The sequence below is a fragment of the Lontra canadensis genome, unplaced genomic scaffold, assembly GCF_010015895.1.
Source record: "Lontra canadensis isolate GAN:19392208 unplaced genomic scaffold, GSC_riverotter_1.0 scaffold44, whole genome shotgun sequence".
Lineage (NCBI taxonomy): Eukaryota > Metazoa > Chordata > Mammalia > Carnivora > Mustelidae > Lontra > Lontra canadensis.
Window position 1 is genome coordinate 631,600 of NW_022631038.1, and position 15,486 is coordinate 647,085.

General features: G+C 62.4%; 1 protein-coding gene across 6 annotated transcripts in view; it reads right to left on the bottom strand.

Annotated features, from left to right (window-relative positions):
* Nucleotides 1-15,486, bottom strand: part of NFATC1 (nuclear factor of activated T cells 1) — a 95,438-nt gene that overhangs the window by 64,121 nt on the left and 15,831 nt on the right. For all 6 annotated transcript variants that reach the window (XM_032872189.1, XM_032872191.1, XM_032872190.1 and 3 more), the window contains exon 3: nucleotides 4,824-4,983. In XM_032872189.1, the coding sequence (XP_032728080.1) occupies nucleotides 4,824-4,983 (160 nt within the window). The remainder of the gene's footprint in view (nucleotides 1-4,823; nucleotides 4,984-15,486) is intronic.

Consider the following 15,486-nt stretch of genomic DNA (forward strand, 5'->3'; position numbering starts at 1 on the left):
CAAGGACCACGTTTGGTCTGCTGGACGCCACAATGTTAGAGGGGCGCGCAGAGTGGAGTATCTCTCTCCAATGCCCCAGGAAGCCCCTCGGGCTTTCCGTCGAGGGACAAGTCCTCGCTGGCCGTAAAAGCTGATGGCTCTCTGCACATGTGCTGGGCAGGTGCACCGGTCGTGGCCCCGCGGTGTGGGGGGCGCAGCTGGCGCCGGCAGAAGCCTGTGTGCTTGGCAGACCCACTGCTTGGACGTGGCGGCAAGGGGAGGGGCAGCCTGTGAGACACGAGTCCACGTCCTGTGCAGGTCGGCCACGCTGGCCACGGCCGGCCACGGCTGGGCGGGGTGGGGCTCAGACCTGCATTTTACCTCCCTTGATGTGGTTCCCAGCTGCGTGGCCGTGGGCTCTGGGGATCCTGACGCTCACACGCAGACGCCCCTGCACGCTTGCCATCAAGTATGAACGTCGTCTGGGAACACCCATCTGTCTCTTCCGTGGAAATCCTGGCTTTCCTGGTGAACAACACTGTCCTGTGAGTAGGAGGCAACACCCACTAGGACGACTCAAGTAAGAACCTACAGGCCAGACCCCGGAGTGATGGAAACGAGCTGGGAGCACACATGCCCACCTTCGAACCCCAGGACGGTTTCTAGGGGCGCCAGAACCCTTGCTCCTGGGCCACGAGCTGCATGAAACAATGTGTCACCATGGTGGCCACGGTCCCTGCCGGCTTCCCTGCTATGTCCATGCCCTCGGGCTTCTGCCCTGACGTGGCAGCAAATACCATGTTCTGTGGGGACCCGGTAAGCCGAGAAGCCAGGTGCCAGGGAGACAATGGCACTCCAGGGCACAGCCACACTACCTGCACCCGAGGCCAGACCCCTCGCTGACCACACCTGCGCCTGTGGCCAGGACCCACGTCCCAGCCCCCCCATGCCGCTCACATGGCCGGGAGCCCCCCCGCCACGTCCCACAGAGGGTCTATAGCCAATTCCACCATCGCCAGAAAGGGCCTCACTGCCCCCGACAGTGACCAGGAGCCGAACTGACGGTACACGCTGTGGACCCGACATGCTGCTTCCAACTTCACGAGACCTTCCCTGGGTTTCTGGTTTCAGCAACCTCTGAATTATTCACACACATGAGCCTCCTGTGAGGTGGGTTGGATGTTGTCAAGCACTTGTTTGGGTGACTCGGTAAGCAGAGCTGGGTGGTTTGACCCTGGGTCAGAGGTCAGCAATGTCCCCCAGGTCACTGCTTGGGCCCCTGCAGGGCTGGTGGGAACAGGGAACCCTGCTCTGGGGATGGGGCCCAGGGAAACCAGAACCAGCAGAGGGCCGGTGGCAACGCGGTTGGCCCCAGAGAGGGGACCCTGTGGCATGAGGCTGTGGCATGTCAGCAGCAACCCTGGAGGAGGATCGGCCTTCCCGCAGCCCCCACACTCCCCCCGAAAGGTGAGGCCCACGGCAGGCCTGCCCTCCTGCCCAGGACCCAGGGGTTGGGCCTCTAAGAACCCAGGAGGCCTTGCTCTCAGGCACACCAAGCTGCCGGCCCCTGGACAGGCGCAGACTGACCTCCTGGGCTTGGGACGACACCCAGGGTGCAGGGTGGGCAGCCTGGAGGGCCCAGGAGCACGGACTGCTGTCATCCTTCCCAACTATGGGTATGAACACAGGAGCTCAGAAGAAACTATGTGGGCCGGGGCCCCACAGGCCCGCTCCAGCACCCGCCCGCTGAGACGCTCTCAGGCCGCACACGGAAGCGTGGAAGGACCACAAGAACACTGAAAGGCCCTCCCCACCCCGCAGTCCTACTCTGATTGTGTCTGAGAAGGACGCCGCACGTGTCGCCGTGCGTCCTGGATGCAGGCTGGGCAGCTCCTTCCTGCGGTCACTGATGCTCCGGAAAAGGAGCAGGTCCTCCCTCTGGGGCCCAGCAGGAGCACCTCCGTCTGCAGAAAACGACTGCTGTGATGGAGATGCCTGGGGTCGAAAGTCTGGTTAACGGCGGCAGGTGTGGTTACCGCGTGTTTTTATCGGGCTCCCTGGTGCCTGCGACGGCTTCCATCTGTCCGGACCAGAGCCCACCTGCCGCAGACCCACCAGCCACAGGGCAGCTGGTGGGCTACGTGGCTTCGCAGGAACTCCCCCTGGCGTGGCCCGGCTCCTGCAGAGGCAGCAGCGGGCACGGCGCGGGAGACCGCGTCAGAGGATACGCGAAGATAGCTCAGCACAGGATAAAACCTTGTGGTTAGTGTGCTTTCGCGGCAACGGGAGGCTTTTCTATTTTCATTTGTTTTATAATTGTGTGCAATTTCTATTTTTATCCAATTTGTGGTCCACCAACTGAAAAAGAAAGCAAACCCCCAAAAGCCCCCTCTTCGTAACTGCTTACCTCACCCCTGCACGGATACACACTCACTCTGCTGTGGGTCCATCAGAAAGCCCCAGATCACTACTTTCCCAGAAGAAGTGCTGACAGCACCTGACGTTTTCTGTTGAACACCATTTACTGTTTGCATTTCACCTGCAAGGTTACGGGGGTTCACCCCCTTTAAACACACAACCAGCCCTTCCATTTGCCTTCACTTAATCTGAAATAATTTGTAACGTATTTCAAATACTGTTTCAAGTTGTTAATTTCTCCAAAATGTCTCAATTCTCCCCGTAATGTCTACACTGACAGAGAACACCATTCTGAGGCTGGGGCGAAGGCGGGGGGGGGGGGCGTCCAGTAAGGTGTGAGCGGCAACAGCAGCCCCCAGGGCCAAGGGGCCACCTTCCCTAGTCCTCCAGGAGTCCTCCCTCGAGGGAGCCCAGAGGCGGTCCCCAAGGAGTCCTGAGCTTTGCATTTCAAAACAAAAGGTAATGTTTGCAGGCAGCTCCCCCCAGGGCAGGACCCAGGCCCCTTGCTGCTGTAATTTCAAGAAATGCAGCCATTGGCCATTATTCCTCTGCTGCCCAATTCTCTCTTCTCCTGGAGCTGCTTTATTCCCACCCGCACTGGCCCACTCTGCCCCGAGCAGCAGCAGCGGGAAAGGGAGTTAAGTGTCCAGTTACGGAGCTCGGCTAATGCGGCATTGTTCGTCCTCCGTTCTCCAGGGAGGTGGGGCTGAAATCGTCCAGCCGGCTGCCGTGTGCGGACGGTCCCCGGCAAAGCAAGCAGGTACTAATTGGCACCAAGCACACGGCCACAAACACTGCCCCACGCCCTCCCACCAATCCCACGCTGCTGACTGCCGCCTGGGCAGACGGCTCTCTCGCTGGGGCTCCATCCCTGGCAGGATTTCTTCTTATCTAAATGGCATAAAATAAAGACACAGGTGCCCTGCTGAGCACCCTTCTACCCACCTCATTCCCCCAATGACAGGTTGGGGCCCACGGGTCGGCAGGGGGTATGGGGGGCAAACTTGCCCCGTCCACCACCTGGAGCTCTGGGCAGGAGAGTAAAGCCATCCGCACGTAGCCACCAAGAGTCCCACCACTGGGCTGGCCAGGAGGGTCAAAGCTTGTCGGCAACGTGTCAAAGTCCACTGAGGTCCACACAGCAGCCAAGCTCCGTGCCCACACGTCCTCCCCGGGGTGAAGGGTGACACCTTTGGGCTGCGGACACTACCTGTGTCTTGGCTACCAAGGGGTCCCCAGGCGTCCAATGACAAATGTTCCAACTCGAAAGCCAAGAACCTTATTCCCCTCCAAGTGTCTGGGGTGGGAGATCTGCTCCCAGAATCACCCCCTGCATGTGGGCAGAAGACCCCAGCCCAGTGCCGACTGCGTGTGATTTCTCTTCCCTTGGATGCTCCCTGATGCCCGGAGCCTCCCGGCAGGTCCTCTATCCCTCCCACGTCCTGCTTGAGGAATCCCAAAGCAGGGAAAAGGACAGACTCCACGCTGGGAAGCCGACGGGACCAGCCCATGGGCCCACCCAGGAGCTCCGGCCCCGTGGTCTGTGTGGGGCAGAGAGCGCTTCTGGGCCAGGGGCCACACCCGGAAAACTCCACCTTCTCCAAGGAAGGAGTCTTTAAATCAACCTTCCACACCGAAGGGGGGGTTGTGTCCACGGAACTCCCGCAAACGCTGGCCAATGCTCTTCGGGACTGGCTGTTAGGAGACCCCTGGGATGCGGGGCAGCTGACGGCCATCCCAGGCTGAGCAGAGGAGGGGAGGGGAGAACACGGGCGAGACCCTGGGCAGCTAGCTCTGTGAAGCCACGTGGGCGGCCCTCCTTGCCTCTGACGACACGTATCTCCTCAAAAATAAAACATCTTCGTTTCAAGGTTATATTTATTTTCTTTTAAAACTGCTATTCCAGAACACCTTTAAAAAAGGAAAAACCCCCAGGGCTGAGTCTCCTAAGACCGGTGGAAGGTGCCCCCATCCACATGGCCCACCCGTGCTACCAGGGACGTGAGGCAGACCCTCGGGTTGTTTCCCAGCTGTCCCATCCCGTCTGAACCAGCCTGCCCTGGGGCAGACGAGGCACAGGCAGTGTCTGTGTGGATGCGGCAACAGCACACCCTCAGCCGCCACACGAGGCCTAGGCCACGGCCCCACCGACCATGGCCTGGCGCGCGGACCCCCCACGGGCTTTGGGACTCACTGGAGAGGGTTCCCGTTTTCACACCAAGCTAAGGGTCGGTGACGGCAGCTACAGGGTCCCCGTGCCCCGCCACCGCGCACGGAGAAGCACAGACCACAGGGGCCCACGCCACGGAGCTCACACGCCTGGCCAAGGATGGGAGAAGCCACGCCGGCCGCTGCCACGGGGGCCGCTCCAGCCACAGCTCCCACCTCTGGGCTCGGGTGCGTCCCCCAGGGAAAGACCCCGGTACCTGCACGCTGGGGTGTCCTCCAGCCGACGCCTTCACGGCCCCCCGGCTCCCCTCTGTCTCGTAGTGGGCTCTGTGGTGGGGCTTGGGTTGCACCTCGATCCTCAGCTCGTAGGGTCCCGAGCGCGACGGCAGCTGCCAGTCCAGGGCTGGGAGCGACGGGCTGAAAGGGCACACACAGGGCATTACAGATGACGCCGAGCGCGGCCGCAGCACCACACCCCGTTAACGTCCCCATCAGCGAGGACAAGGTAGAGCCACCGGCTATGGGAGGAGGATGACGCCATGGCCGGTCTGGTCTCCAGGACGACGTTCTGGAACAAGGAGGGAGGGAAACACCCTCCACGCGTGACCCTTCCCTCGTGATAACAACGCTAATTATGAACCTCCTTGTCAGACGGGTTCCAGAACTGAAGACCTTTCCAAAACCACCAAAGTAAGAGCCTGTCCTGAGAGCCGGGAGCCCCGCCCCAATGCCCCCTTGTGCAGGACCTCACGGTCTGGACTCGGCTGGTCCCTTCTGCACGGTGTGACCCCAGCCCCTCAGCGCCGCAATCCGTGCACGACACAGGACAATTCTAGTGAAGACCACGAGGACACGGGGAAACCACGGTGCCACACACTGTCACCTGCATGAGCTGGTTTATCGTCCTGGTGCTGGGGAGGGGACAGGGATGGTGTGTGGCAGGTGCCATTGCCTGTGGGATGAGCCCACAGGAAGCACATCGGCCTGTCGCGGCACAGACGATGAATGTGAGATTTTGCAAAAGGAGGCGCCCGGCCACTTGAATCCAGGTCCTGCTCTTCCTACAGAGGATGCCTCTGGGTCTCACCCTGTAAACTGATAATGCTTGGCCATAAGGAGCTGCAGACTGTGATGTCCCCACAGGACCGGGGTCTGGCCCAGCGGCCGCCTCTCTCCCCAGAGCCCGTGTCTACGCTCGGCCATCCTGCCTGCTATGCCCGTTTTGATTCGGTTTCAATGAGATGAAACCTGAGGCCTGGGGTCTGGCTGGTGTGTTTCTCACTGTGTAGACAAACCTCAGGGATCCCTAGAGAAATTGGCCCAGCACCACGACCAATTAAAAGTGGGACAAAGGGGCGCCTGGGTGGCTCAGTGGGTTAAACCCTCTGCCTTCGGCTCAGGTCATGATCTCAGGGTCCTGGGATCGAGTCCCGCATTGGGCTCTCTGCTCAGTGGGGAGCCTGCTTCCCCCTCTCTCTCTGCCTGCCTCTCTGCCTACTTGTGCTCTCTGTCTGTCAAATAAATAAATAAAATCTTAAAAAAAAAATAAAAAAATAAAAAAATAAAAAGTGGGACAAAGACACGTGTGTGTGGAGAACCCGCGTCTGCCCAGGACAGGGCCAAAGTCTGCGGGAAACACCAGGGTCCTGAGCGACTTACGGAGCCGCCCAACGGGACTTCCTGATGACGGGAAAGCCATAGCGCGGTCGCGGGCATTTCCCAGATGCAGTATCAGCCACTCGCCCGACTTCCGGGGACACTGCCACGCGGAAGGAGAAGGGCCTCTGGGAGCCTCGGGAGGGGACGTGGCGGTCAGAGACCGGGCACAGGGACACCGCCCGTGGCCAGTCGGAGCGCCCCCGGCCCTGGCCCTGAGCTGCGCGATCTCACTCACGCTGTCTGCCTCGGCCAAGACCGTCCGACGCTGTCCACTGCAAAGACAAAAAAGCTTAGGTCTGTCCACCTCCTGAGAGAGAAAGAGCTGAAGACGGGGTGGCAACCACTCCCCAAAGTTTGGGTGAAGGGCACGTGCCGTGAACATGACGGAGGACGATGTCCGCGGTGCTGACGGGCTCTCGGGCCTCGGCGGAGTCTGCACACCCTGTGCGTGCCCCGACCGTGCAGTGACAGGTGATGGAAGCGGCCGTTCGAGGGAATTCAGCGGCTGGGAGGCGAGGCCCGAGCCTGGAGAGACGGGAGGGCCCCATGGCCTTGGCCCTGCGTCCCCGCCGAGGAGCGCCTGTGGCTGCTGCGGCCTCAGCCCCGCTCCGGGCTTTCTGCCGAGCGTCACGGAGCGGTGCGTACCCGGAGCCCCCACGGGTGACGTGGCCCTTCCAGAAGCCACACGGTCAGCGCGAACAGGAAACCTCGGGCCGCGGACCACGGACGCCATCTGCCGTGGCCCACGTGTGCACACTCCTGCGTCTCCACAGCTGGGCGCACGTGTGTGAGCGTTCTCACAGGGAAAGGGACATATTGTGACAAAATGACACGCAAGACTGGATACCTCAGCTTTTTCTTAAACTAAAGACGTCTCCAGCATCCGAGCGTTTAGTTAAAATGACACGACATCACGACACCCCTCCTGCGGTCACTGACCAGCACTGCGCCAGCCACTGCGAAAGGTGAAGGTCCCAAGTGAGGTCTGGGCCACCCCCCTGGTCACTGCTGCAGCCCAGACGCAGGCTCCATCCAAGAGGCCACACACTCGAGGCTCCCCACATGTCTGCAGACGGCGGCCGGGGACGCTGGGGCCCCCGGGGACCTCGCGGACGCCACTTCTCCAGAGGTGTGAGCCACGGGGGCAAAACCGCCCCCTGAGCTCTGGCCACGCCTCTGAAGCACCACGAACCCTCTGGCCCAGCCCTGAGAGCCGGCTCCCGCCCGGCTGACCGCCAGCGCCCTTGGGGTCGCCCGCTGCCACAGACCGTACTCACCCTTCCCAGCCCGCTCGGCACACACGTTACACAAGGTAACGATTACGCTTCCTCGGGCGGCGGGACGTGGCCTTGGGAACTCCATGTGAAACACTAACTCACAGCACGCGACCCAGGAAGAGCGCTCGGCGGGGTGACAGGAGCCGGCCCGAGTGCCTTAACTCGAGGCGCCAACGCATCTCGTCCCTAAAGCCAATGGGTCCAGGTGTAGCCACCGGGCCCGGTGCAGAGGGGCCTCTGGGAGGTCTGCAGCCACGAAGGCGCACGTCCCACGGACACCCTCCCGGGTTTTCTTCTAGAAGCATCTGTTCCTGGAAAAGCCGAGCAGCCCCTACAAGCCACACAGTTTCCCTGAATTCTGGAGAGGCTCATGCCCGTAACAAGACGAGCACGGTGCCGCCTCGCTCAGCAGCATGGAAGGTCACTGAGGGGCAAAGCAGAGACCCAAGTGCCCTCTTGTCCCCCAGAACCCACCAGGGTCCAGGCACTCACGTGGCAGACAGGCTTGGGGATGGCAGCTGAGGGGGAGCTCGGCAACTTTCTGTGAATCTGGATTCTTACGAAACCCAGAGTTTTGGAGATGCCTGTTCCTGTGGCCTGGCCAGCTTGGGGGATCTCCGTTGTGAGGTCGAGCCCCAGCCAGAGTCTGCAGTCCGCGTGGGAGGGTCCTTCAGAGTCTCTCCCTCTGCTCCGTCCCTCCCCCCAAATAATAGAAGACATAAATTAATTTTTAAAATCCTCATCCTCGTGCTTGGGAAACAAGTTCAAGCCCTGTGCCTGTTACTATTGTCACCACCCCCAGAAGAGGGCAGTGAGCTAGGGTCGCCCATGGGCCCCTGCCTCCCACCCCGAGTCAGTGCTGAGGGCCTGCTGGGTGCAGCCCCAGACAAGGCATCACTCCCCACCGGGGGTAGGGGTCTCCCGCGCCAGTCGCCACCCTCCCCTTCCGCCGGGAGTTCTGGGCCCTGCAGGTGGGAGACCCGGATGAACCTGCCCTGTGTGCTGGGCGCCCCGTGGGACAGTCTCCCCCGCGCCTCTTCTGTGCGTGGGCGAGGCCTCCTGCGGGGAGAAGGGGCCCCGCACTCCCAGTCTGAGTCAGCCCTGCCCGCGGAGCCGCTGCCACAGCCCATTTCCCACGAGAAAAGCCTTTCAACGTTTACTGACCTCTGCGTTCCCTCCCCATAGGAAAGCACGGAGGGATTTTTTTTAAACGCTCAGCGCACGGCACCTTGACACCGACGTGCCATGATCTGAAGTAGAAAACACCCAGAGTTCCGCCCCCGTTGGCCCGGCCAGGGAGGAGCCCTGGAGCGGCCGTCCCGTGCCCCCCGCGAGGTCCCCCCGTGTGCCGCCGCGGGCTGCCTGCTCCGCGCCTCGCCCAGACGCTGAACTCAACACCCTGCTGGCCGACCCTCCCAGGCGCTCCGTGACCAGCTCGTGGGCACAGCCGGACACCACGCGGTGTCTGCGGTTCCCTCCAGCGTTTCTGCGTGGGGGACCCAGCAAGCCCGGGGGGCCCGACCACTGGGAAAAACGCCGAGCCGTGGGCGACTGTCTGCACCTGGAGCCCCAAACCAATGTGATCCTGACGACATGGCCCAGGGTTCGGAAATCGCCTCCAGACCTCATCTGAGTCCCACAGCGCAGCAGCCGCCCTGGCCCACAACCGGGAGACCGTGGCTAATGGGGCCGAGGCAGGACTTAACGATTTACACCATCTCAACAGTGACCAATGACACCCGAGGGGGACACCAGACGTCTGCCTCCAGAGGAAGGTGCACTCGCCATTTTGCCAAAACCTGAGGCCAGAATCCCGGCAAACACTCAGATTCAGCACCAACTGGAAAAAACGGAGCAAATCAAAACAGGGCATCCCCAGGACAGACGAGCACGCCAAGCAACACCACGGGGGCAGCTGTGGGAATCCAGCTCGGGTCGGGGGGCCTGATGGCTCACGGTCGTGCGATTCTAAACACAAGTCCCCAGTTTGAAAGACCCACAGCGCGTATGTCGGTGCGACAACAACGGGACAGCGGGGCCGCACGCTGAGACAGCCTGGGGTGGGGGGACGGCGGCGGACAAGTGCCCACGAGTCAGGGGACCCTGCTCTGAGTGTTGCCCGCGGTTTTTGGCAGTAGGAAGCGGAGCGTGGTGTCACGGACGAGGCGAAGCGCACGACCTCGGCCGCTGTGGCCGTCTGGGCCAGGGGCTGCCGTGGCTCGCTCCGCTTCTCTTTTTCCTAGAGTTTCAGTGTCTACGGCCGAGAACGCTACTTGGAGGCTGGAAACACAACCCGGTCTCCGAGGCCCAGCTTCCTCCTGCTCCTCGCCGGCCCAGTGAGGCGCCCAGTCTGGAAAGTGCCTAGAGCCACGGCGCCTGGCGGCCCTCCTGGGATTCCCTGGGATGCCACGGCCACGGGGTCTGGAAACTGCGTGCACAAGTCAGCTGGTTCCAGGAACCTCAGGGGAAGCTTTCCTGCTGCGGCTGGAGCCCAGAGGCCAGGCGAGCCTTCCGCCTCAACAGTCGGGTAAAATCCTTTCACTTCTGAAGTTCCCAGGCCCTCGGGCCCACACAGACTCATCACTCAGAGGAAAGCTATAAAGGCTTTCATGAGTCCTATTTTCCTGACGTAGCTGAGACTGTAAACTCGGCACTCGGCAGACTCAGACCCGCCCGAAAGAAGGACATTAGAAACCGAAGGAAAATGATATTATCAGAGTAGCACCACGCGTTTTCTCAGGGTCTGCGGCCAGAGGCCTGCTCCCCGCTCCTTGTTTGTTTTGGTTTCCCTCTCCTTTTGAGCAGGGGTTATCCCGGGTTCTCAGGCCCTCAGGCAGGGGCTCTGGGCACAGAGGCTGCGGGGCAGGGCTGCGCCGGGACCACACAGGAGCGTGGCCTGGGCCCACCCACCTCCAGCCCCAGCTCTGGGCTGAGAAAGTGCCTCCCACACACGGGAGGTCGACCTTCCCGGAGCCCGGCCCTGAGGCCTGTCCTGAGGGGACAGGTGGGTCCACCCAGGACAAGTCCTTGGCCAACAACCCAGAAGCGGTTCCCGGGGTTGCGGGCAGGCACCCCTCCCTGGGCTCATCCTCCCCGCGGGGCCCACCCTCTGGGGCGCCTCCCTCCCGCCTTCCCACAGAAGGCCAGAGGGAGGAGCAGACTCTCCCTTCAGTGAAGGGGCGGCGGGGACGGGAGCGGGGAACAGACCTCCCGTAGGACGTCACTCCCAGGAGCCCTGGAAACTCTTGGGCCCTCTGGGCTGTCGCCTCACTCACAGCCCCCACTGCTCTGCCACCAAAGGTGACACTGAGCAGGACCTAGGACAGGCCGACAGCAGGGAACACGGCAGCCAGGAGGAGGCAGGAAAGGCACAAGGGGGCCAGGGAGGCCGTCCTCTGCAGGCTCCTGAGGAGCGGGGAGAGGCCCTGCAGCCATCGGTCGTGCCCCCCTCCCCCAGCCCCCAGTCCTCCCCTGTGGCCAGTGACGCGTCCTGGGATACCATGACCCTGCCAGGAGGCCTCTGGCCCCGCATGCCCCCTCCCCGGGCCCCATGTGCAGGCTCAGAAGCGGGGGGCCCAGAGAGAGCCCCTGCCCATCTCCCCCCAGCTCCCGGTGGCCCGGCCAGGCCCGTGTCTGTCCCGTCACGAGCGCAACTCATAATCAGCCACAAACCGAGAGCACAGGGAGAGAGAACAGCAAGGCCTCCGCGCAGGGACGGCTCTGACGACCCAGCGGTCCCTCGGCGTCCTGCTTTCAGGGCCCCCATCGGGGCAAGGAGACCTCCAAGGAGGCAGCGGCCGTCTTCCAGCTCTGGGACCCCCACGGTACCCTCGTTCAGCACCTCTACTGCAAGGACACGTCTCCAAGCCACCGTGACCCCATGACCCCAGATCCACGTCCCACCTGCGGGCTGCCCTGCACCCAGACGGGCGGGGGTGGGCTTCCCGTCCACGCCTCGGGGCCGCAGCCCGCCGCACCTCTGCCCTCCGGAGACGCAGGCCCTCCTCACCCCACACACAGATCTACAAACCCCAGACGGTCCCTACACACAGAGAAGGAGCCTTTGTCCGGATGCCCAGACGCAGACGGAGCAGCCGAGAGGGAGCCACCGGCCAGGGGGGCGCCAGCCTCACCCGAGAGAGGGGGACTCTGCGTTCAAACCTCGTTCCTGCCTCATGCGCACACGTTCCCCCCCCCCCAGGACTGTGGATGCGGCAGGGGTGGGGGCGCTAAGGGAGGAGCACGGCGGGCACAGGGCGTGGCGGAGGGGGACGGCGGGCTGGGCCTTGGGGGACGGCACTCTGGCCGTCCTTGTGATGTGCCACAGCCCTCAGCTCCCGGGGCAGATGCCTGCGCGCCCCCGACCGTCCCCCCAGGCTCCGAGCGCTGCCAGTACCCTTTGGCAGATGGCACCCCCCAGATTGCTTACAGAAGTCAAGAAATCCAGAATCTCCAAGTTCCCGCAGGATGGGGCACGAAGGAGGCATGAAGCCTGCAGAGTGGCTCCAAGACAGCCGCCCGGTAATGCCCCGGTCACTTGGTCCCCTCCACTCCAACAGGGGACCTGCGGCACAGCCCAGACGGCTCAGATGCTTGGCTCTGAGACTGCAGGGCTCGGGGCCTGTGCTGGCCATCAAGCTCCTCCCCCTCGAGGCACACGCTGCCTTCCCTGGCACCAAGCTCCTTGGCCCCCACACCCAGGGGGAGGGACACGCCAGGCTCTCGGCGTGTCTGTCACCCCTGATGGTGCCGCAGGGCTGAGCTGGGAGCAGCACACCCGTCGCGGCAAACCTGCCCCACGGACAGCCATAGTCACCGTGGACAGTGATGACAGGAGAAAACTGGCGTTTTCCAGCGGCGTGCGGCCCCTCTGCGCATGAGCACACCCTGTGTTATCCTACTGACCGGTCACAGGCTCTGGCCACAGCCCACTTCGACCTACAAGCACCGGAGAGTACATGGGCCGTCTGCCTCAGCAGCCTGCAAAGCCACCACTGGACAGAGCTGCAGAGCCCCCAAGCCTCCCTGACCCCAAGGGCGGGAAAGGCTGTGCACGGTTTCCCGATTCTCAGCTCCGCGCGTGCTTTTGCGTTCCCGAGGGGAAGCTGCTCCGGGGCTGGAGGGAGTCAGTGCTGCCCCCAGTGGGGTCCAGAGGCACCCGGATGCCCGGGCCCTCGCAGCGCTGTGCCAAACACTCTGGGACACGTGGGGCTCGGGGCACACACCCTCGCAGGACACCTGTCCCCACAGCCTATGTGGGGGCGGCATGCGGACCCCACACCGACCACGTGAGAAGGCGGACCTGAGGCAAGTTGCTTTCTTTACTGAAAACCAGCCCAATCCTGTGACTTGAACCCCAGCTCCCAGACGACCGCTAAGAACAATTTATAAATGGGTAAACCCGGCACGATCTGTAAACGCGCTCCGTGTACACGCCCAAGAAACACGGGCAAGTACGTCCCGCGTTGCATGGAAGGTCCAGTCTGCAACGAGGACAGTCAGTCTCCCGACTCGCTGTGACCCCGGGCAGACGCTTGGCCGCACACACGCGGTGGGGGTGGGGGGTGCACGACCCCCTCACACACACTTTCCTCAAAGGAAAACGTCTGAGCAGAAATGATTTCTGACTAGTCTGTGGTCACGGACAGCGTCTCCGGATCCTTCCTCCCAGCCAGGTCTCCTCACGGTCTGCGAAACCTTGGTGCGGGGCACACGGGACGGCCCCAGGGATGCAGGACGCCCGAGCACAGCCCGGCCCCCCGTGCACAGGATGGATGTGAGCAGGACGAGGACGGGCGTGGGTCAGACGGACAGTGGAACCCCCCGTGCTCTGAGTTTCTATGGAACCTCCCGCGGCTCACGACTCAGTGGTTTGACTTCAAAATCCAACCGCAGAGCCGTAAAGATCCAAACTATTTCTCTGCTCCAGGAGCACACGAGTACGTGAGTTCCTTTCTCCTCCTGTGCCATTAACGGACACTCACGACGTCACATCAAAAGCAGAAAGAAGGGCCACATCCTGCGCACACAACCTGGGAAAGGCACCGGAGAGGTCGGGCAGACGCTCCCCAGCCTCCTGCCCGTGGCCAGCATCCACGAACCGGAATGCAGACCCCGGGCTCATCTCAAGCTGGGAGTCAGGACGCACCACAAGGAACCTTCTAGAGCATCAGCCGTGAACTCTGAGAAACCAGAAAGAAGCCTCACAAGACGGAACGTCGTCCAAGGCTCTGAAAAGCTGCTCAGAGCTCAGACCTCTCACATCACACCTTCCGTGGCAAGCAGTGCACACGCGGCCCTCCCCAGCCCCGCCCCTGCACACACGGCCCTCCCCAGCCCCCATCTCTGCACACACAGTCCTCCCCGGCACCAACCCCACCCCCAGCACCCCCACCTCTGCACACACACCAGCGGCCCCAGCAGGGGCATCAAGGCTGACCTGTGAAGCTGGTTGTTCCCACTGGCAACCTCATCCCAGAAACCCTCTCTTCTGAACGAGCTTAAAAGAGAGAGCTTACAGTTCCGGGCTTTCGGGGGGCGGGGGGACTCTAGCAGGTCATTCCGATTTCTGTGCCTGTCCCAAGCTTTAAGAACAGACATGTCATTCTGTTAAACTCTACGAGAAATTTAAACTATAAAACTACGAAGTCTGTCAAATACTACTATTAGCTTCACCGACATCACGTAACTTCATCAAAGGCAGGAAGAAGGCTCGTCTTTGACTGCTGCGGGCCTATCAGAATGCTCTGCACGCGGTGGGGAGGTCACCGTAAAGGTTGTTTGGAGAAAGAAACCTCCCACCCAGGTAAAAGATCCCAAAGCACCCAAAGTCCTTGGGAAAGGCTAGTGCGGCACACTTTTCATTAAAAAGGTCCTTTTCCTGGCAGGATGGAGTTAAAACCACACGCAGTGACAGGAAAGGCAGACGGGTGGCAAATCCTCCGTTCCAGATTCGAGAGACTGTGCAAAACGCGGCCCTGGGGCTGCGCGGCGGAGACCCTGCTGGCGTCCTCGGAGCGGGCGGGCGTGCAACAGGAAGTCTGGTCGGGCCACCCTCGCCTGCGGGGACAACACACTGACCTCTTGTTTGACCCTGGCCCCAGCTGCCCTGGGGCGCCAGCTGACAGGACCAGAGGGGACAGAACAGGGACCAGGAAACACATTTCGATGTGGAACCAAAACAGGGGGAAAGGTTAGCTTCCCACCTCCTGAGGGGAGCTGGGGGCCTCCACGGGTTTTGTTTGCCAGCTGAGCTCACAGGAATGTCGGGCGCCCGCTCCCCCCACCTCTCCCCACTCTGCGACGGGGCATCTGCCCCCCAGGACCACGCGATCCCTGCTGGAGGTCTGAACACGACAGCGGCAGCACGCGTCCCGACTGTGCAGTCAGACTCGCCTGGTCCGCACCCACGGTGACCCGCCCGGAGCCCCGATCCCCGCAGACGCCCCCGGCCCAGTGAGCCTCCGGGGAGCAGGCAGCGGGCCGCGGTCAGAGGCGCCCTGCCGTCCTCAGCAGATGCGACGCTAGCTGTTCTGGGCCGAACTCCGTCCCCCGAGATTCAGGGCTCAGAGTCCTCACCCCGGGACCCCAGAACGTGACCGTGTGTGGACACAAGTCACGTTCTCGCACGATCACTGGGTGGGTCCTGGTCCAGTGGCTGGCGTCCTCATAAACTGGGGACATGCGGGCACAGACAGGAGCACAGAAGAGGCGCAGCTGTCTGAGCCTCAGAAGGAGCCGCCCCCCGCCGGCACCCGAACCTCCAACCCCAGAAAACCAACGTGTGTTGGGAAGCTGCCGGCCAGTGGTGCCATGACCACAGCCCAGCACAGACTGACACACGGGGCTGAGCGACACGGCCACGCGGCCCTGTGCCTTGGAGACCAGACCACCTGCAGTCCTGACCGCGGGGTCCAGAGAGGGCCCCAGAGTCACGAGACTGTGGCCTTCCTGGTCCATGAAAACGCAGGTGGTGGTAAACTGC